Raw genomic sequence first — 22983 nt, 5'->3', positions numbered from 1 at the left:
GTTGGGGATTGGGGGAGAGGATTGAGTAGGGCTGGGCAGGCCCCAGGTGTGGTCGGGGGGGGGGAGCAGGGCTGGGCAGGCCCCAGATGTGGTCGGGGGGGGAGAGGATTGAGTAGGGCTGAGCAGGCTCCAGGTGTGGTCGGGGGGGGGGGAAGGCGAGGCCGGGCCGGGCCGGGCCGGGCAGGCCCCGGGGGGGCCGGGGGTACAGCCAGGCGGAAGGAGCAGGCCCGGCTGGGAAGGGGGGGCTCAGGCGGCGCCCCAGGGCTGTGAGCGGGTCTAGGCCGCTGCCCCGGAAGGTGAAGGGCCCGGTCGGGGGGTTACTCGGAGGAGCGGCCCGGGCGGCGGGGCTGGGCAAGGGGGCCCGAGCAGCAGGGGGGGAGCCTCCTTCCCGCCTCTCAGGGCAGGTCACTTCCGGGCGCGGGGGACTGGTGTGGCGGGGGCACCGGCCGGAAGCGCGCTGGGGGCCGCCAGGGGCGGTGCCGGAGGCGGTGCCGGCGCCCTGGCTGCGCAGCCGCGTATCCGCGCGGCGGGCTGGCTGGGCGGGCGGGCTCCGCGGCGGCTGGGCGGGAGCGCTGTGCGGGCGGAACGCGGCGCGCGGGCTGCGCGCTTCCGGGGGGCCGCGTTCGGGGTGACACCGCCCCTCCCGGTAACGGACACGGCCGGGCGCGGAGATGGCGGCGGCGGCCTGGAGCGGCGGCTGCTGAGGGGCTGGAGCCGGGCGCGGAGCGGCCTGTGCGGGACCCGGAGCCATGGAGAGCGGCGGGGGCAGCGCGGGGAAGCCGAGCCTGCAGCTCGTGTACCAGGCGGTCCAGGCGCTTTACCACGACCCGGACCCGAGCGGCAAGGAGCGGGCGAGCTGCTGGCTGGGGGAGCTGCAGCGATCGGTGAGCGGGGCCGGGCCGGGCCGGGCCGGGGGGGAGCTGCGGGGAGCCGGCGCGGGGGTGCACTGGGGAGATTAGTGGGCCGGGCGCGGGGAGCTGCGGGGGGCCGGGAGATCGGGCTGGGCCATGGCGCTGGGGGAGATCGGCGAGGGCGAGCGGGGCCCGGCGAGCTGTAGAGGTCGGCAGCGGGGCCTTGGAGGAGCGGGCGGGGCCTTGGGCCGGGCCGGGGGGAGCGGGGCCGGGCGAGCTGTAGAGGTCGGCAGCGGGGCCTTGGGCCGGGCCGGGCCGGGCCGGGGGGCGGGAGCGTGGCGCGGGCCGGGCCGGGGGGGGGGCGGGAGCGGGGCGCCGGGCCGGGCCGGGCCGGGCCGGGGGGGGGCGGGAGCGGGGCGCCGGGCCGGGCCGGGCCGGGGGGGGGGGCGGGGGGGGGGCGGGGCCGGGCCGGGCCGGGGGGGGGCGCGGGCGCGGGGCGCCGGGCCGGGCCGGGCCGGGGGGGGGCGCGGGCGCGGGCGCGGGGCGCGGGGGGCCGGGCCGGGCCGGGCCGGGGGGGGGCGCGGGCGCGGGCGCGGGGCGCCGGGCCGGGCCGGGCCGGGGGGGGGCGGGGCGCGGGGCGCCGGGCCGGGCCGGGCCGGGCCGGGGGGGGGGGGGGCGGGCGCGGGGCGCCGGGCCGGGCCGGGCCGGGGGGGGGGGCGGGCGCGGGGCGCCGGGCCGGGCCGGGCCGGGCCGGGGGGGGGGCGGGCGCCGGGCCGGGCCGGGCCGGGGGGGGGCGGGAGCGGGGCGCCGGGCCGGGCCGGGGGGGGGACGGGGCCTCGGGCGGGCCGGGGGGGGGGGGCGGGCGCGGGCGCGGGGCGCCGGGCCGGGCCGGGCCGGGCCGGGGGGGGGGGCGGGCGCGGGGCGCCGGGCCGGGCCGGGGGCGGGCGCGGGGCCTCGGGCCGGGCCGGGCCGGGGGGGGGCGGGAGCGGGGCGCCGGGCCGGGCCGGGCCGGGGGGGGGGGCGGGGCCTCGGGCCGGGCCCGGCGAGCTGTAGAGGTCGGCAGCGCGGCCTTGGAGGAGCGGGCGGGGCCTCGGGCCGGGAGCGGGCCCTGGGGAACTGCGCGGGCCGGGCGGTCGTGGGGGGGGCCCGGGTCGGGCCTTGGCGCTCCCCGAGCCCCAGCGCGGCGCCGGCTGGCGTTGGGGGCGGAGCTGGGCCGGGGCCGGGCCCCGTGCGCCGGAGGAGGCCTGGCAGCAGGGCTAGGCCCGTGCGGTGGCCTGTAGCGCGGCCGGCTGGGGGCCTCGTGTTGCGGGGAGGCCGGGATCGGAGCGGCCGGAAGCGGGAGACTCACCGCCCTCCCCGGAGTCTGGCTCCCGCAGCGGGCGCCGGGCCGGGGGCGAGACGGGGCCTGGGTTTCTCGGGTCCGCGCCACGCGTGCGGGGAGGGCAGCAGGCCGGGGCCGAATGTGTCTGCGGGCGGGGGCGGACCCGGGCTCGGCCTCTCCCCCCCTTCCAGAGACAGGGAGGGGGCTCCGGGCCCTCTCTGCGTTGGGGTGGGGGGCGAGCTGGCTCCACGTGGGAGCCCCGGGCGCTGCTTCCCCTGCGAGATTCCCTGGTTAGCAGCTTATCCCTGGGCTCCGGTTTCTGAACCTCCCTGCTCGCCCGCCTGAAATCCGAGCAGTCTCGTGTTTCTCTGGGGCGTCCCAGCCCCCGGCATCCGAAGGGGCTTTATGGAGTCCCAGGGATCGCTGCAGCCATCTGGGGTGGCGCTAGACCGCACACAACCCTGAGCTCACTCCTGCTGATCTGTACCAGCTCTGTGGGCATGGAGATGACAATATACCCCGGCCCCTGCACACAAGTCCTCACGTTCTGGAGACTGCAGCTGATATGATCGGAGTCCAGGCTTCTAGTTGTTGCCCTCAGGAGTCCCAAATATTTGAAAGGAAAGAATCTCTTTGTTTCAGAAAGAAATGCATATTTTCTCCTCTTATCTGTGTTGTCTGAAGTGAGATCAGGGATTTGGTGTTGATACTGCTTGTTTTGTAATAATGCTAGATTTTTGTGACACTTACATTTTTACTAACAGGAGTTAAGAACATCATGTTAAAGTACTATACTGACATACAAGGGTTTTTATTACACTGTATCATACCGGTTCGAATCCGAAATTCAGGAGCAGTTAACAAAAAGTTTTGCTAATATGCAGGTTGTGGTTAAAAATAGATAAAATGTTTTGTTGAGGACATACAGTAAAGCAAACTCATTTTTGCTATGTATTTTAACAGTTCGGATTCTCTTACCATTGTAAGAAAGATTTGATTTTGCATCTGTCACTATAGGCAATTTTCCCTGCCCTGATAGCAAGATAAACAGACATGGGTCACAGCATGTTACTTTAGGACTCCACCCCAGTACTTTTCCAATTCGGAGCTCCCCTGTAGTTTGGCCCTGTTCAGCTGCTGTGAATTGTGACAGCAGGGGGAGACTTCACTTCCTCTATTGGTTGCTGTTGTGGTTTTGTCTAAATAGTTTATTCGTAACAGAGATGTCTTGTTTTGTAATGGCTCTTCTTTTTTTCTTTTTAGTCTGTTTATTAACAGATCTATTCTTTTATAACAAATATAAAAATTGCTTTGTATCTTAAATAGAGAGAAACTTAATATATACACAATTGTAAATTGGCCCATGAAAGTCCCTAAAAATGTATTGATAAGACCTGCTACGAATACCTGTGGTATTGATCATGTATTGTATTGTGGTTGATGCTTTTCTACTCAGACTTCCTCTTCTGTCTTGTCAGTTTATAGTGTTAGTTAGTCTTTCATTATCTCCTGTCTAGATCCAGACTTCCGCTTTTCTTGCATTTAGATGCATAACCTTTTATTAGTTCTATTCAAACTCTATGCAATATTGTGATTTTTCCTCCTATTTTCCAAAATTTAATATCTTGTTGTTTAATTTTAAGTATTGTTGAAGGGATTTCTCTCTTCCCTCCCTTCTCAGTATTCAAAGAAAGTTCTCAGACTACCAGGTTTGGTGGTGAGTGGTGACCTTCTTCCAGCAACCCCCAGAAAGTTCCACTAGGTTTCTAAATAGTGTTGTTGGGTTTTTTTGTTTTTGTATGTTTGTTCCCCTTCTTCCCTGTAAAATTCCAACTTGGTGAGTGAATTTTTCTAGCCTTTTTTTTTCCTTTTTAAAATGCTCTGTTGAAACGGAAAGACCAGCTCTTTCTCCCTGAGCGTTCACAGGAAAGCATACTTCCTTAATGGGGGACAGGAAAGGCAGACTCTCCTTCTTTTGCACAATCTTTGCAAAGTCTGAAAAGGAGGAAATGTGAATGACAAATTCTTGAGTTTTCATTTTTGCTGAGATTATAAACAGCCGTTCTTTTGTGTTATGTGATAAGATGCATCAATTCAACACTGCTTATTTGACTCCCTTCTCCCCTTCCAAGAAGTATTGGCCCGGGCTTTCTTTCTGGCAACTTCTTGGAGCCTATCTCTTTATCTAACATGGCAGATCTAAAGGCAGTTACAGGTCACATTTAAGGACCTTTAAGTGACATGTTGGGAAACTCTCAACTAATCAATAAGTTTGGAGTACTGTACTATTTCCTGGCTTCTGAATCTTCAAGGGGATTGATGCTAGGCAGGGCCGGATGGTATTACAAGACATTAGTCAGAGGGCTAAATCTACTAGCTAGAAACCAATATAAAGTGTTGCCAGTCTTGTCATGATTCAAGGATATTGTCTTGTCTGCACCCAATGCTTCTTCCTGGTTGTTGGGGGCTGGGAATGGGTTAGAACCATAGAAATATAGGGCTGGAAGGGACCTCCAGAGGTCATCAGATCCAGCCCCTGGTGCTGAGGCAGGAACAAATTAAACCTAGACCACCTGTGAGAGGTGTTTGGAGGTTTTTAAGAACAGGTTGGCCAATGATGGTGAGTCCACAGTCTCCCTTGGAAGCCTACTCTAGTGCTTAACTATTCTTATAGTTAGAAAGTTTCTCCTAATATCTAATAAATCTCTTTTGCTGCAGATTAAGCTCATGACACCTTGTCCTACCTTCAAGGGACTTTTGAGTTTTGCGTGATCTTACACCGAAGGGCCACCTCCAGTTCACCCAGCTGCAAAATGGGTATCTGATCCATTGGATTAGGGCAGACATAGGCAGTCGGATGTGATGCTGGCCACGTTGTACTTGTGTCCTTGTGTACTGTTGGCTATGAAACTGACGTGCCTTAAACGCATCAGCCCGATGAGCCATTGGCTTGGGGAAACTTTGACTTGACTCTTTATTACAGCATATGACATATTTGAAGACTTGTTACCAGGTTCCCCCTCAGTCATCTTTTTTCAAGACTAAATGTGCCCAGGTGTTTTTTAACCTTTCCTTCTAGATCATGTTTTCTAGGCCTTTGATCATTTTTGTTGCTCTCTTCTGCAGTCACTCCAGTTTGTCCACATTTTTCCTAAAGTGTGGCACCCAGAACTGGACACACTACTCCAGCTGAAACCTCACCAGAGCTGAATAGAGTGGGACAGTTACCTCCTGTGTCTCATATAGAACACTTCTGTTAAAACAGAACAGAATATTAGCTTTTTTCTGAACTGCACCACATTTTTGGCTCATATTCACTTTGTGATCCACTGTGCCCACCACCAAATCCTTTTCAACAGTGTTACCTCCCGGCCAGTTATTCTCCATTTTGTAGTTATGCATTTGATTTTTTCCTTCCTAAGGGCTTATCTTTATTGAATTTCATCTTGTTGGTTCCAGACCAAATCTCCCATTTCTCAAGGTCATTTTGAATTCTAATCCTGTTATCCAAAGTGCTTGCAACCCCTCCCAACTTGGTGTCCTCTGCGGATTTTGTAACCATACTCTCCGCTCCATTATTGAAGTAATTAAAGAATATATTGAATAGAATTGGGCATAGGACTGACCTCCTGAGTAACCCCGCTAGATAAATCCTCCCAGTTTGACAGCGAACCATTGATAACTACTCTGAGTACTGTCTTTCAACCAGTTGTGCAACTACCTTATAGTAATTTCATCTAACCCCCATTTCCCTAGTTTGCTTATGATAATGTCACGTGAGTCTGTGTTAAAACTCTTATCACGTCAACTGCTTCCCCCTATCCGCTTGGCTCATTTTGTAATCTTTTAATAGCCCCATGTCTCTGCTGGGGCCTGTTGTAGTGAGATATTTTTAACTCAACAGACCAATATTCTAATTCAGTGGCAAAAAAGCTATATTCATAAAGAGAAAAATTTCCTTGGTAGTATGTCAACCTGTTAAGAGTGTTGAGTTGAGTAAATCTCAAAGTTCTGAAAATCAGGAAATTCACAGTTAAGGATGCCCAGGCAACCTTAACCCTTCTCTTTTTCAGCAATGCTCTAATGCACCCCAGTAACGCACACCTTTACTCTGCCAACACCAGTTGCTGAAATGTGCAAGCTCTTCACCGCCTTCTACAACCCAGTCACTCACCCTGAGGATTCCTTCTATACCCTGGAGCTGACAGTAGCTGATGGGAAATTATTTAGATACACTCCAGGTTCAGTCAGCATGGTACATGTACCCACGCTAAATGGTGGAGGCGTTGAAAAGATGCATACTGGATCCTGAAGGTACACATGCTGCTCTTTCACTTGTTCACATCAGAGGGTACAAAACATGCATCTTTTTGTATCAAGCAATGTAGGTTGTTACATATTTATTGCACAGGTCTACAAAGGTTCAGGCTTGAAACATCAGTGGTGGGATGTTCACCATGGGCAGTGGTGTTGGCATGTTCCCTAAAACTACTCCTGCAAGCATAAAGTGGCTGCATAGAAATCCTCTCACGTTTTTTCTCTTTATTGATGTATGCACACTGTATTCTTCCAGACTGCACATCTGTGTAAGCAAAGCAGTGAACGTGGTCTTAAATTCTGTTCACAATTTGGGTTCCCCAAAGACTTAGTGGGTGCCATGCGCTACATTGGGTAAAACTGACCGATTGAGACCATTTTGACCCACATCACAGCACTAGTTTGCTCTCTAGCTTGATGCGAAGAAAAATCCATCCAAAAACTTTTTGAAATTTGGGTCACTAACCCTGCTGTGCACTCCCATAAAGCATAGCACGTTTCAAGAAAAGCCATGCAAATGTGCAGACTTTAGAGCACATTGCCCTTTAAACAGGCCATGTCTATGATACAAACTTATGTCAACTCAAGTTACATCACCATACAGCTGCTGCAGGTAATACATCGCTTGTCTGTGTTCTTGGCTCCATGTTTCAGTGATGCACATACTCAGTAGGAGACCGTGTGTCAATGAAGTGCAGTGCACCCTGGGCAGATGTCTCACTGCAATTCGCCATCCTCCAGCAGGTGATCTTTTGGGAGACTTTGGCAATGCATGATGGGGCCAAAATGAGCTGCACAGTGGTAAATGGGAGCACAGGGTCAATTTCCCAGTTTGCGACGGTCTCCATAGCATAATATTATCCGTATCCCGTCATTTTTGTGCCTTTTTTCAAAGTCCCATAAACCCTTGGCACGCTCCTTGCTGTCTGCCATCTCAGACAGAAGCGTGGAGCATGTGCAGCTCTGCACTACTGTCATGAGCGTAGCAAGCACAGGGCGCACGACCCTGCCGTATTTGAAGAGCCCCAAGAAGAACTGAGTGGATGGGTTAACGATCGGTAACGATTTTTTGGAGGACAGGTTGCAGTGGGACATAGCAAGAGCCAAGTCTAGGTGGTTAGTGTCGTTCGTGGGGCAGCTGCAGATGGTGGAGCACCGCTTCTGGGCCTGAGAAACAAGCACTGACTGGTGGGATCGCATTATAATGCAGGTTTGGGTTGATGAGCCGTGGCTGCAGAACTTTCAGATGCATAAGACAATGTTCCTGGATCTGTGTGCCGAGCTTGCACCAGCCCTGCAGGGCAGGGACACCAAAATGAGAACTTGCCTGACAGTGGAGAAGTCAGTGGCAATTGCACTGTGGAAACTTGCAATTCCAGACTGTTACTGGTCAGTTGGGAGTCAGGAAAATCCATCGTGGGGGTTGCCGTTATGCAAGTGTGGTGGGCCATTAATTGCCTCCTGCTATGCAGGACTGTGACTCTGGGCAGTGTGCTGGACATGGTGGCTGGATGGATCTGCAGCAGTGGGGATACCAAACTGCAGGAGGGGCAATAGACGGCACACACGTCCCTCTCTTGGCACCAAACCACCTTGCTACAACGTACGTCAACAGAAAGGGCTACTTTTCTATGGTTATGCAACCTGGTGGATTACCAGGGATGTTTCACCAGCATCAGTGTGGGCTGATCAAGGAAGGTGTATGATATTCACATCTTTAAGAATGCAGGATTTTTCAGAAATCTGCAAATAGGGACTTCCTTTTCCTGACTGGCGGATTACCACTGGCAATGTTGAAAAGCCCATAGTGATTCTTGGGGACTCAGCGTACCCCTTTCTCCCTTGGCTCATGAAGCCATACTCTGGTCACCTTGACAACACCAAGGAAGGATTCAGCTACCAGCTCAGCAGGTGCAGGATGACAGTTGAAAGTCCTTTTGGTCATTTGAAGGGACGCTGGCATTGTTTACTCACAAGATTGGACCTTGGTGAGGAAAATATCCCAGTGGTTATAGCTGCCTGCTGTGTCCTGCATAATATCTGAGAAGCAAAGAGGGAAAAGTTTCCACCGGTGGAGGGCAGAGGTGAAGTGGCTGTCTATTGAATTTGAACAACCAAATACAAGGGCTATTAGAATTCAGCGCGGAGCTATCCAGCTCAGGGAGGCTGTGAAAGACCATTTTTAACAGTGAGCCATAGTAACTACTATTGGGCCCTGCTCTTTTTATGGTCTGGTAGGAATTGTGTGGTGGTTGCTGTGCATGTAGGAATATAACATTGTCAATGCACCTATTAATTTTGTTTGTGACTGATCCTATGAGTTGTGTGACAGTGTGCAGTAACAGGTAACTGGTCGCTTTCAGAACTGCTGAGCACTCAGCAGCATGTGATGTGAACTAATAAAGATGAATTATGTTCCAAATAATAGAATTTTATTCTGTAAAAAAGATCTACAAAAACAAACCTCCCAACCAACCCCATGCTGTTTTAAAACAAATACATTAAAAACTTAATAAATTTTGAGAACAGAACCTATGAAGAGGAAAGACCACTCATGTTCATGTAGCTACACAACCATGGCTTTCATGGGTCAATGTATGTGAAGCTGTGATTGTCTTTAATGTCCCCTAGGGTGGAGTGGTGGGGGAAGTTCAGTGACCCCTCATGACGCATGGAATCTGGAGGGAGGTTTAGGGTGGTCCCGGTATTGAGTTTTTACAGTGGGCTGCAGAGGCACATGAGCCTGGGATTGTTGAATGTGCAGGTCCCCCAGAGCCTGCAGCATCTGCGGTTTGCTGCTTGAGAAGCCCTGTTGTGTCCTAGTGCATCTCCCTCTGCTTTTCATGCTGGGACTCTTGGGTCTCTCTTCTCTCCATTATTGCCTTCTCCAGGCTGTCCGCAACATTCATCCCCCAGACCCTGTGATCACAGTCCAGTCCAGCACTGGATTGCAAGATTTCATTGAACGTGAAATCCCAAGTCCTCTTCTATCTCTTCCTTATCTGGCTTGGTTGTTCCATGGGTGTTGAGAGGGAGCCCCTGAAGGCCACAATGGCAGCAGCTGCAGATAAAACATCCAGCGGTACCATTGTCACTCTGTTCAATACCCAAACTTAAGCTGCCAAACTCACTCCTCTTACTCGCCTAAAGTTTTAGGCACTACGTTCTCACTTCTGCTTGGGGTTGCTTGTGTACAGCACCAGTCGCAGCACCAGCCATATTGAGTATGGGTCACTCGGGGTTGGGGCAATGAGGAGGGAATTGCCTGGTTGCATGAATCTACTAGTATAGGACATTGACACTGAATACTGGTGCCATTTTCCACAGGCGGGGTTGATTTTTAGCTGGTATCTCACTGCTGAAGGTAACAAAGGCAGAGAGAGCAGAGTTACTGCTGGTGTCCAGAAGCAGCCTGGGCCCATATGCTGTTAGCCTGTGTACAGCAATGGTGCCTGCTGAAATTATTGCAGAGTGGTGTGGGAGGAAGAAAGAAAGAAAGAAAGCAGCCCTCCCTAGAAACCTTCAGCAGAGGATTGCAGAGTGCCTTCAGGAAAGTTTCATCTATCTCGCAGGAGGATTCAAGGGACATCTCTGTGTCTATAGACAAACTGCTCCAAATGCCCCTTTCTCTCCTGCCTAACTCTCTAGTGGGGAATGAAAAGCAAGTAGCAACTCTCCCTCTGGGTTGTACCACTACCTCTTGAGTAAATTATTGAGTCAGAAATGTGTCCTGTTACTTTTGGGGCACCATCCCTGCAATTGCAAAATTACACTTACCCAAGGTTCCTTCTCTGCATCAGCCTCGCCCATGCCTGACTGGCTGGACTGCGGTGGAGTCAAAAATAGGTCCTGGCTCATTGCGCAGCTGGATCCCCCAGTCATCTGTCCCCCAAACGCCTCTTCTCATCCACCACCACCACCTCGCTGTTCCTGGCAGGACTCTGTGACTTGGACCCCTTGGAAGTATCCCCGGGGGTGTGCAGGGAAGACTTGCATGGGCCTTAGCTGAGTATGGCATGCATCTCTTTCAGCGTTTTGATATGCTTGCTGCGTTCCTCGCCTTCCATGCAACACTGCTCCTGATCCTTTTCGTACCCCTTCTCCTGTGTCCCCTGAGGAATCTGCTCATAGGTGTCGACGTTTCTGTGGCTGATCCGGAGCTGTGACTGCAGAGCCTTTTGTCCCCACAGGCGCAGGAGATCCAGTGACTGGAGTATGTAGCATGGGCAGCTTGGCAGTTGCACTCAATAAAGGAGAGCTCGGAGGTGTGCTTGCTGAGTCAGGGAAAGGAATTTCAGACATTTGCAGGGCTTTAAAGGGGAGGGGGCTTCCAGGCTACGGGGCCCCAGGGCAGCGGAGTTCACCGTGGTGACCAGAGTGGTCATTGTGGGATAGCAGCTGGAGGGCGGTTCAGATCGTGTGCACTCGCACTGCGTCAACCTGTGTGTATTGACAGTGGCTCTGTGCTGCTCGGGGAGATGGGGTTACTAAGGGCACAGCTACACTTACAATTCTGCATCGGTGCAGCTGCAGCACTTTAATGAAGAGAGTCTTTAAATGACAGGTGAGAGCTTCTCCTGGTGGCTTAGTTAATCCCCCTCCGTGAGAGGCTGTCTACATCGGTGCTTAGGTTGGTAACTATGTTCAGGGCTGTGACTTATTCACACCCTTGAGCGATGTGGTTATACCGGAGTAATTCTGCAGTGTAGACCGGGGTCAGTCAGCTTAATGGGGCAATTTGCAGTTACATCAATGGGAGACCAGTTGAGTGTTGACACATGCACAGGTAGGTTGCTGTAAGCTGCCTTGCATCGATCTAGCTTTATAGTGTAGACAGGAAGATAGAGATGATGGAGAGCAAGGCCTCCTTTACACCTCCATCTGCAGCATTGCAGGCTCTGAAAGGTGTGAAATGGCCCATTCACCTCAATGTGCTCTTCTCAGCTCAATGAGAACATCCCATGGAGGTGAATACAATAGCTCTGAGACTGTGACCTGCTCCATTAATCTCAGTGGGTGTTCCCGTCCCCCTCCTGGGTGCTTGAGTGCCTGTGATATGCATGAAGTATACCCCTTCACAGCTCCTCATCCAAAGAGGCAGGACTACCCCAGATCCTGACTCACATGGGGGCAGGGAGGGGGCCTCAGTCCCTCCCAAAAGGGTGAGCTTTTCCCCAGAACCTGTCTGGCTCACATGAGGTGGGTCCAACCCAGATAGATCCTGGCACATATATGGGGGCAGTGAAGGGACTTGGACTCCCAGAGAGGCAAGAACCCCTCAGATCTGAGTGCACACATGGGATGGGAGACTGGGGCTGGCAGGTGCTGCTGCCCCTGTTCTCCCCGCCACTGACTTCCTTGTCTCTCTTCCCAGTGTCCCACCTCTCCACTTTCTCTAGCCCCAGGACCTCCTTCACCTGAGCCCCCAACCCCTCTCCTCTCCCTTGACACCCTTCCCTTTTCTCCCTATTCCCCCACTCCGCCCTCTAATATCACTCCCCTCCCAGCAAGCAGTCATGTCCAATTTTCCCCCATAAATACTCGGATTCCTTTCCACCCACAATAAAATTGCCACCCATGACTCAGATCATAGCAACAGCCAGCCAGTCAGTCTAAAACTCCTTTTGTCTTGGGTGGGAGCTTGTGATTTATTTATCTTTAGTTTTGTTAATTGAAGGGTGAGTTCATGCCCATCAGTCTCAGAGGTCTGATTCATCCAGTCACTAGTTTAACAGGACCCGGCAGCAGCAGGAAACTGTTTTGGGGAGGGAACTTGGGAACCCCTTGGTCAAATGACCCCACATTTGGATCACTAATGCTACCCATGCCCCCTATAAGGCATGCCAAATTTTAGAGCAATCCAAATAACTGATTAGATTTTAGAGAACTTACAAGAGTTAAGCTTTAAAACATAAAATTATGGGAATGAAAAGCCTGTAACCTTTTTTCTGTATTGGCGCTTGCGCACACACAAACTTACATTTTCTTAAATACCATTCTCAGTTTGAGTCTCCCATAGATTTAGTGGTGCCATGGGTAAAACTCAATTGACTGAGACCAATCTCTGGCTCGGGGAGAGAAGGGGACTTACCTAGAAACTTTTTGAAAAATGGCTAATTTTGCAGGGGGAGGATGTAATCTCTGCAACCCCTAGCTCAGATAACCTCAAAATTGGGTCATTAAGCCTGCCCTGCATCTTTCTGATGCACATCAGATTTCAAAGGACTCCAACTAAGCATGTTGATTATTGAAGACTTGGGAAGGTGGACCTTTACACAGAAGTCATGACACAACCTTACCTATAGTGGTGCTCCTGTATTGACTTTGGCTTGTGGTTGGCTCTTCTCTCCTATGTGGTCCATCCTCCCCCAAGGTCCTTGGCTGCTGTTCAGAGTTTCCAAGGAATAGCAGTGCAACTTGAGTTTCCGATAAGTTCTCCAGTATTCCGGTCAGTTTTTACTACTGCTTAGGACCTACGCAGCAGCTGTAGAATTGACCAGTCTAACAATCTTGCTGCTCCAAATTTTCTATGGGCTAGTACGTTCTTAAGCCTTTGTGACAGAAAACAAATATTTTCCTTGTTAACTTCCTGGAAAGTAATGGGACGAAGCTGAGTGCCTAGATATCTCAGGGACATTCCAAGCTATGACTGTTTTCACAGGTTTTGATAAGTGGAAAAATCGAGTAAAAGGATGAATCAAATTTGTGTAGTTTTGGGTAACTAGTAACACTCCAGCTGAAGATCAAACTGGTTACTTTCCAAGAGTCTGAGGACTTGCACTTAATTTCCATAAAATTGAGTGCAGCCTCTCGCTGATATTATAAGAGTTTCGGCCTATGGAGACGACAGGTCCCAGTATGCTTACTGCCTCTACTCGGATTGAAATGTAGTGTTGTATACCTGTTGTTTTTCCAGGCTGCACCTCCTCACTAACGAGAGGATGGCAGCAAACAATGCGCTTAACAGTGAGAGTAATTAACCATTGTAACCACTTACCAAGGGCTGTGGTGGATTCTTTGTCAGTGATAATTTTAAAATCAAGATTGGGTGTTCTACTAAAGATCTGCTCTAGAAATGATTTTGGGGATGTTCAAACAGGGGTAAAACATGAGCAAGAGAAGTTTTTAGTGTTGCTAACCTTGCAAGTACAAAATCAGATGCTTTTGTCAGGCGAGTTGTATTAAACTAGTACATCTCTACCCTAGAGGGCTGCTAACAATCTGAGGACACAGGCTTGCATGTTATGGTACAGTACAAAGAGAACAAGCATGGTGCATGTGGTGAACATGACAGGTGGGTTTTTGACTTGTGTGGAATAAGGCTCATTCAGGCATTGGGGCAAAATGGGAAACGGTACAAAACCAGAGGGGGCATAGGTGACTAAAAACAGTTGAGGGAAGCCTATGGAGAGCTGCCTTCTATCAAGATGACTTACTGAATTTTGGGACTGGAAGTCTCTGAGGGCTACACCACTACACTAAAGATAACGGCATCAGCCGGCTGACTGCTCTGTAGGACTCTGTAGACTGTACTATATTTGCCCTCTAATTTACAGAATCTCTCATCAAGAAGTGCAGGCAGGACTGTCAAATCTCCTGCTCAAGGCTTCTCCCTTCAGTGGGGTTTATCATCTGGTCCCATCCCTGTTGTAAATTTGTGATTTGGGCTCCAGCCTTGTTCCTGTTGGTTATGATTCATGTGTGTGTTTATCTGGGGTTGCCTGGTGTAATAAATTAGTGGGCCACAGTTTTCCTTTTTAGCCTTTGTTATCTTCCTTCTCTTGCTTAATTGATTGCTCTGTAACTATTCCCTCTGCACGACTCCCCCCCACCTAAAAAACAATCCATAGTGACTGAACAAACATTTCTCTATGAAACTACTGCTCAGACAGTGGGGCAGATAGGATTTCTAGCAAGACAATAGACCTACTTCAAAGGATCCCCTTATAGAGACATAACTCTTTCATCTCATCTCATGAGAGCTCCTTGTTTTGTTGTTTTCAGAAATCTTTTTTTCTAGCTTTGGACTATGCTCTCTGTTTGTGTGTTGTAATGCAAATGTTTTCCTTGAGAACCTAGCTCGTCTACAGGTTAACAGCACTGCTGGCTCTGTCGCTTTTTTGTTAGTGCTTACCGGGCTTGATGCTTTCAGAGAGCACGCGCACGCGCACACACACAAACACCCCTCTCTAGTGGAAAGATTTTGTAGGAGGCACCTGAGCTGTTCCTCAAAACGCTAAAGGTCTTGGTCTAGTGAATGGATTGGGGTGGAATTAGTTTCCATTCAGAACATAGCATGTCATTAGTCTAAACCAGGGGTTCTCAACCTTTTTTGTTATGCGCCCCCCCCCCACCTATGCAATAAAAATTCCACAGCCCAGTTGTGCCACAACTGCTGCTTTTCTGCATACAAAAGCCAGGGCTGGCATTAGGGGACAGCAAGCAGGGCAGTTGCCTTTGGCCCCATGCCACAGGGGCCCCAACAAGGCTACATTGCTCAAGCTTCAGCTTCAGGCAGGTGGGGCTTCTGTTTTCTGCTCTGGACCACAGCGAGTCTAATTCTGGCTCTGCTTGGCGGACTCCCTGAAACCTGCTCGCGGCCAGCTAGGGGACCCCAGACTTCTGGTTGAGAACCTCTGGTCTAAACCATTCTTTACAGGACTCCTCTCAACTAGAGGAGGTGAACTTTGTAGTTAGATCTTCTTTGTTCTGACATCTGACTTGTCCAGGCCACAGAGGGAATCTCACTGCTTTAGTCTTCATTTCCTCTGTGTTAAAAGGGAAATAATAATGTCCCCCTCAGAGGGGTGGGATGGTGTTGAAAGTTAATTAATCCTCTATTAACAATAGTAGTATGACCTCCTCCAGCTGCCAATTTGTGGTTTGAGGAATAATACGTCACATTCTTCAGCATCTCCATCCAGACTTCCCAAGTGCTTGATAGTTGTGAATTAATTAAATCCTATAATAGCCCTGTGAAGTCAAGTGCTATTGCCACGTAACAGAGACACTGAGACACAGACGAAATGACTCGCCCAAAGTCACAGGAAGTCAATGGTGGGGCTGGACTAGATCTCACATCTGATTTAATGAGCCTTCTTCGCGGAGAGAGTGGATGTAGGTTTTAACTAGCTCGGGACTGTCTGGGGTGGGGGTTGTTTGTGTTTAATAAGCAGTACTAATCCCTTGCATAATTATTGGTGGGTTACACACACTCAGCTCTTATCAGGCTGTGTTGTAAAAGAGGGTTTAGTTGATTTCAAATGTGTTGGCAGTTTCAGAGCTGTGTGTAATAGAGTCATGCAGGGGCAAAACACTTTAAAATGGATGGTTCATCTCTCCTGGGTTGTGGAGTGCAATAGGAGGATTTAGACCATGCTAGTGAAAAGCTTGCTGAGCTGTGGCTGCAAAACATTCACCATGAACATCCTTTTTAAAATACCACTATAAAGGTCTCTCTTTGGCCTCTTCTGTACAATGCGCCTAAAATTAGGTGGTTAGATGGCAAATGTTCCTCTACTATCTCCAGACTAACTGCAACCTGTTGCAGCTCTTCCAAAAGTCCCATTAGGAGTTCACCTGCCTTCCATCAGATTGCAGTGATCTTCCTGAAACCAAAACCTTGTTTTCCCAAGCATGAGCCATTCTTTTCAGGTGACAGATCCGAGGAACTGCTCCAGATTGAGGTGTCAATAGAAGTTTTGGAACACGTTGATAAATTTAACAGTAAGAAGTCGCCAGGACCAGCTGGTCTTCACCCAAGAGTTCTGAAGGAACTCAAATATGAAATTGCAGAACTACTAACAGTGGTGCGTAACCTGTCACTTAATAAAGCCTCTGGACCAGATGGCTGACTGATAGCTAATGTGATGCCAATTTTTTTTTTAAAAAAAAAAAAGCTCTGAAGCGATCCTGGCAATTACGGGCCAGTCAGCCTAATTTCAGTACCAGGCGAACTGGTTGAAACTATAGTAAAGAATAGAATTATCAGACCCATCTGAACATGATGTTGTGGAAGAGTCAGAATGGCATTTGTAAAGGGAAATCACTTCTCACCAGTCTACTAGAATTGAGCATGTCAACGAACATGGACGAGATGATCCAGTGGACATAGTGTACTTGAACTTTCAGAAAGCCATTGGCAAGGTCTCTCCCCAAAGGCTCTTGAGCAAACTAAGCAGTCATGGGATAAGAGGAAAGATGCTCTCGCAGATTAGTAACTGGTGTAAGATGGGAGACAGAGTAGGAATAAACGGTGAGTTTTCACAATGAAGAGATTTAAATAGCGGGGTCCCCCAGGGGTCTGTTCTGGGACCAGCACTGTTCAACATACTTATAAATCTGGAAAAAGGGGTAAACAGTGAGTTGGCAAAGTTTGCAGACAATACGGATATGTCTACACTGCCATTAAGAGTCTATGGCTGGACTGTGCTAGGTGTCTCGGGCTAAGGTGCTCAGGCTGTCTGGTTGTTTAATTGTGGTGTAGACATTCAGGATTGGGCTGAAGCCCAGGCTCTAGGACCCTGTGAGGTGGGAGGGTCCCAGACAAGCCCGATCCCAAACAGCCACGCAGCCTGAGCCAGCTGACATGGGCCAGCTGTGGGTGTCTAAATGCAGTGTATACATACTGTGTAAAATGACTCCCGCAGATTGCAGTGAGTTATAAAGAGCTCTAACAAAATCCGGTGACTGGGCAACAAAATGATAGATGAAATGCAATGCTGATAAATGCAAAGTAATGCGCATAGGAAAACATGATCCCGACTATATATACAAAATGAGGCCTGAATTAGGGCATGTCTTCACTAGCAACGCAGCGCTTGAACATGAAAGAGCTCTCCCAGTGGTATTAAAAACAAAAAAACCCCACCTCCACGAGGGGACTAATTACCAGCACTGGGAGCGCTGTCTACACTGCCACTTTACGGCGCTGAAACTTGCAGCACTTGGGGGGGGTGTTTTTGCACCCCCCTGAGCGAGAAAGTTGCAAGGCCTTAGCTCAAGAAAGAGATCTTGCAGCCATTGTGGAGAGTTCTCTGAAAACATCTCAATGTACAGCAGCAGTCAAAAAAGATAACAATGTTAGGAACCATTGGGAAAGGGTTAGAGAATACAGAAAATATCATAATGCCACTGTATAATTCCGTGATATGCCTGCACCTTGCATACATGTGCAGTTCTGGTTGTGTGTGTGTGTGTGTGTGTGTGTGTGTGTGTGTGTGTGTGTGTGTGTGTGTGTGTGTATATATATATATATATATATATATATATATATATATATATATGAGAATTAGGGCTGTCAAGCAATTAAAAAAAATTAATCGTGATTAATCACACAATCACAATGTTGATAATAGAATACTATTTATTTAAATATTTTTGGGTGTTTTCTACATTTTCAAATATATTGATTTCAATCACAACACAGAATAAAAAGTGTACAGTGCTCACTTTATATTTTTTGATTACAAGTATTTGCACTGTAAAAAAAAAAACAAAAGAAATACTATTTTTCAGTTCATCTAATACAAGTACTGTAGTGCAGTCTCTATCATGAAAGTTGAACTTACAAATGTAGAATTAGGTACAAAAATGCATTCAAAAATAAAACAATATAAAATTTAGAGCCTGCAAGTCCACTCAGTCCTACTTCTTATTCAGCCAATCGTGAAGACAAACAAGTTTGTTTATACTTGCAGGAGATAATACTGCCCGCTTCTTGTTTACAATGTCACCTGAAAGTGAGAACAGGTGTTCACATGGCACTGTTATAGCCAGCATTGCAAAATATTTGTGCCAAATGTGCTAGAGATTCATATGTTCCTTCATGCTTCAGCCACCATTCCAGGGGACATGCATCCATGCTGATGACTGGTTCTGCTCAATAACAATCCAAAGCAGTGCAGATCGGCGCATGTTCATTTTCATCATCTGAGTCAGATCACACCAGCAAAAGGTTGATTTTCCTTTTTTGGTGATTCGAGTTCTGTAGTTTCTGCATTGGAGTGTTGTTCTCTTAAGACTTCTGAAAGCATGCACCACACCCCGTTCAGATCAGATTTTGGAAGGCACTTCAGATTCTTAAACCTTGGGTCAGTTACAAATCTCACATTGGTACCACCTTTGTGTTTTGTGAAATCTACGGTGAAAGTGTTCTTAAAACGAACATGTGCTGGATCATCATCCAAGAGTGCTGTAATATGAAATATATGGCAGAATGCGGATAAAACAGAGCAGGGGACATACAATTGTCCCCCAAGAAGTTCAGTGACAAATTTAATTAACGCACACTTTTTTTTTTAATTAGGGCCATCAGAATGGAAGCATGTCCTCTGGAATGGTGCCGAAGCATGAAGGGCCATATGATTGTTTAGCATATCTGGCAAGTAAATACCTTGCAATGCCAGCTACAAAAGTGAATTGGAAATGCCTGTTTTCACTTTCTGATGACATTGTAAATAAGCGGGCAGCATTATCTCCTGAAAATGTAAACAAACTTGTTTCTCTTAGCGATTGGCTGAATAAGAAGTAGGACTGAGTGGACTTGTAGGGTCTGAATTTTTACATTGTTTTGTTTTTGACTGCAGATATGTAACAAAAAATCTACATTTGTAAGTTGCACTTTCACAACAGATTGCACTAGAGTACTTATGAGGTGAATTGAAAAATACTATTTCATTTATCATTTTTACAGTGCAAATATTTTTAATAAAAAATATACACTTGTGTTTCAGTTACAACACAATACAATATATATATGAAAATGTAGAAATACATCCAAAATATTTAATAAATTTCAATTGGTATTCTATTGTTTAACAGCGCAATTAAAATTGCGATTAATCACGATTAATTTTTTTAATCACGATTAATTTTTTTGAGTTAATCGCATGAGTTAACTGCAATTCATCGACAACCCTAATTAGAATTGGAAAGAGTACAGAAAGGGCAACACAAATGCTTAGGGGTCTGGAACAGCTTCCATGGGAGGAGAGACTTAAAAGACTGGGAAGGTTCAGCTTATGGGGATTTTTAAGAGCAGGTTGGACAAACACCTGTCAGGGATGGCCTAATACTTAGTCCTGCCTTGAGTGCAGGGGACTGGACTAGATGACCTTTCGAGCTCCCTACCAGTTCTGTGATTCTATTAAACAGATGACTAAGGGAGGGGTGGTATGATAGAGGTCTATAAAATCATTAATGGTGTGGAAAGAGAGTGAGTAGGGAAGTCTTATTTACCCCTTCACATAACACAAGAACTAGGGATCACCCAATGAAATTAATAGTCAGCAGGCTTAAAACAAACAAAAGGAAGTACTTCTTCACATAACACACAGTCAGCTTGTGGAATTCATTGCTTTGGGATGTTGTGAAGGCCAAAAGTATAACTGGCTCAAAAAAGGTTTAGATAAATTCATGGAGGATAGCAATTGATGGACCTGTAAGCCAAGATGGTCAGGGATGCAAGCCCATGCTCTGGGTGTCCCTAAACCTCAGACTGCCAACAGCTGCAACTGGATGACAGGGATCACTTGAGAAATTGCCCTGTTCTGTTCATTCCCTCTGAAGCACCTGGCCCTGGTCACCCCTTAGAAAATGGGATATTGGGCTGGATGGACTGTTGGTCTGACACAGTCTGGCCGTTACTATGTTCTCAGTCTTCCCTCTGAGTTTAATTTCATTATATAAACTAAAAGAAAAGGAGTACTTGTGGCACCTTAGAGACTAACAAATTTATTAGAGCATAAGCTTTCGTGAGCTACAGCTCACTTCATCCGATGCATCCGTCTCTAAGGTGCCACAAGTACTCCTTTTCTTTTTGTGAATACAGACTAACACGGCTGCTACTCTGAAACCTGTGATTATATAAACTCTTAGCCAGGGCAGCAAACACCACTGAAAATGCAAGCACTTTACCTCGACTTCGTAGTAAGGAGCAGCGTCTCTTTACTGGCCCTTTTTTTATTAATACCATCAAGCGGTTCTGTGGGACTCTGTCCGTATAGCTCAAAGTACTTGAAACTGGGACAGAGAGAAGTAATCTTGCCTAAGGTTGTGCAATGAGTGAACGTCAGAGGAAGGAATAGAATCCTGACTCCCACGTGTACAGCGTTATACATTGGGTAATTATGACTTTGTGGGAGGAACTAATTGAAGGAGAGAAAAAACAGAAAATCCTTTATGGTCTCCCCTGCCTACCTCACCTCCTTTCTTGTGACCATCTGAGAACTTAACTCTCTTTGGCAGTCACTTAGGGTACGTCGACACGGCGTGGGGGAACAAAACAACCAAGTTAGTGAGTCACAGAGCTCAGGTCAACTGACTGGGGGTTGTGCTACAGGGCTACAAATAGCAGTATAAACGTTCCATTTTTAGCCCCATAATGTGAGCTTGTCAGTTGATCCAGCTGAGACTCACTGATGTGGGGTTTGGTTGGTTTGTTTCTTTGCTGTGTAGACATACCCGTAGTGCATCAGCTTGTTTTGAAGCTGCAACAAAGTTTATGAACCTGGAATAAGAGGCTTGTTTCAAGTCCGATGAACTGTGTAGAGCAACAAATCCAACCCCCCTGGGTGTAATCTGATTTGTCCTGTTAGTTCAATAATAAAAGTAATTGGCTCTGAGCCATGAGCCATTTCAACTCTTTGGTGACCATCGGCCTAACAAACTCTGCGAGCAACTTAGTTTCAGCAACATCCTGTATATACTCAAAGCAGCACTTACACTGATCAAGTGCTTGCCAATCGAGGGGGGGGGAGGGGAGGGAGGGATTTTTTTTTTTTTTTAAATAATGCTGGTTTGTAACCTGACCTGGGGAAATAATTTGCAGTGAATAATTTGAGATTTTAAGATCTTTTTTCCATTCACAAATTGTCTTTGAGCAAATTAAGGGTTTCTTGGTATTCATTATTCTAAACTATTCTGAATAACTTTTATAGTTCATGGTTAGACTATGCATCAGCGGCTTATGAGTATTGGATATTTGACTTGTGTTGGTTGGTTCCAGTGGGCACATAGGTCATGTGATATGGCCCTACTGATTGAGTGCAACTGAGAAGCCGGTATGAGTGCTTGTTTGTGAATTCAAGATTATTGGCTTACGTTCTGCTGTCTACTGAGAGATGTGATCAGACTTTTTTACTAGAATCTTCATGGGAAGCAAATTTATTTAATGTTTTAATCTTTATTTTGGGAGGAAAAACTCTTTTAGGACAGGGTGCTGGTAAATACTGGCTCAAACCCGGTTTAAATCAGGAAGCTGGGAAAAATTGCATCAGTGTCCAGCAAGCATAGAACAAATCTTTTCAAGCTTTGGATATTTCCATTCAAAACTGAAGAATAGGCTCAGTCTATCCGTTGCATGAGAGAGTTGGTCTTCTGCTTCAGAATGCTGTCTGGCCAAATGGGTCTGGGCTGCTATCTGCAACTCTGGGTGTTTCTGATTGCGTTATGCTGTCAAGCCTACAACGCTGCACTATTTGTCATTTTCCTATAACACGGTGGATAAAAATCAATTAATTAAAAAAAAATTAAAAATCCGATTATTTTATTTAAATCGGATTTTTTTGATAAAATGCTTTGAGTATCTAAACATACTTTTAATTAAGATACATTATAGCTCAAAGATATCTCATCATGGACTAGGGATTATAAATTCTAATTCTATTGAATGAAACAATATATTCATGTAATATTTAAGAAAAGTTTTGTAAATGAGATCCAGCGGCTTCTCTATAGATTATTTAGGTTAATCTTTCTATCTACCCAACGGGGCTCAGTCTAGAAGATACCATCAGAGATGTTTAGTTTTGCAGTTCTCAGACTGGATTTGTGTCTCCAGAGAGGTGAGAAATAACAGACCTCAACTCTATTGTCCCTCTGCAAATTTGTGTACGCAGAGTCAATCCCTTACCTCTCTCTAAAAGTGCAAAGTTTCAAAAAGTTCAATGAATAGAAGATTGTTGGGGATGGAATAGATCTGGACAAGGGGAAGAAGTCTGGAGATAAATGTGAGAAGCGAGGGACGTATTCTTCTTTTGTTAAAATATTATATGTTTGCTGTTGAAGAAAAAAATCCAGAATCTTAATGTTGTTGTTTTTTTTTAGTTAAATAAAACAATTTAAATGTCTGTCTGGTGATGTTCTCCTCCTAATACAGCATGGCAAGAAAATCCTCCAAATATTAATGATTAGCCTGTTGAATTGGAGATGGTTCACCTCCCAATGACTTCGTAAATATCTGCTTCAGTTACCTTTGGTAAATGAAATAACCAATCATTCATTTTCTGATATAGCTGTAAAACTAATCTGAAAAGTTTAATCAGTCTATGATTTTAGTATGTAATTAAAATTAAGTGTAATGTTGTGTGTATTAATGAATCAGTTTTTAAAATAGAAAATGCTTTAAACTGGGACTAACTAGTTTTCCCCAGGATGGTAACCACCTCTGGTAAATACTATGCCATCCCTCATTTGTCTGGTTCTGTGTCTAGT

General features: G+C 47.8%; 1 protein-coding gene across 1 annotated transcript in view; it reads left to right on the top strand.

The window, feature by feature from the left end:
* The first annotated feature begins 572 nt into the window (after window positions 1-572).
* Window positions 573-22983, top strand: part of TNPO3 (transportin 3) — an 85714-nt gene continuing 63303 nt past the window's right edge. Inside the window, exon 1 of the mRNA XM_038395182.2 lies at window positions 573-884. Within this exon, the coding sequence (XP_038251110.1) occupies window positions 750-884 (135 nt within the window). The 5' untranslated portion in view covers window positions 573-749. The remainder of the gene's footprint in view (window positions 885-22983) is intronic.

This window comes from Dermochelys coriacea, chromosome 1 (assembly GCF_009764565.3).
Source record: "Dermochelys coriacea isolate rDerCor1 chromosome 1, rDerCor1.pri.v4, whole genome shotgun sequence".
Classification (NCBI taxonomy): Eukaryota; Metazoa; Chordata; order Testudines; family Dermochelyidae; genus Dermochelys; species Dermochelys coriacea.
This window is presented reverse-complemented; position numbering and strand designations above follow the sequence as displayed.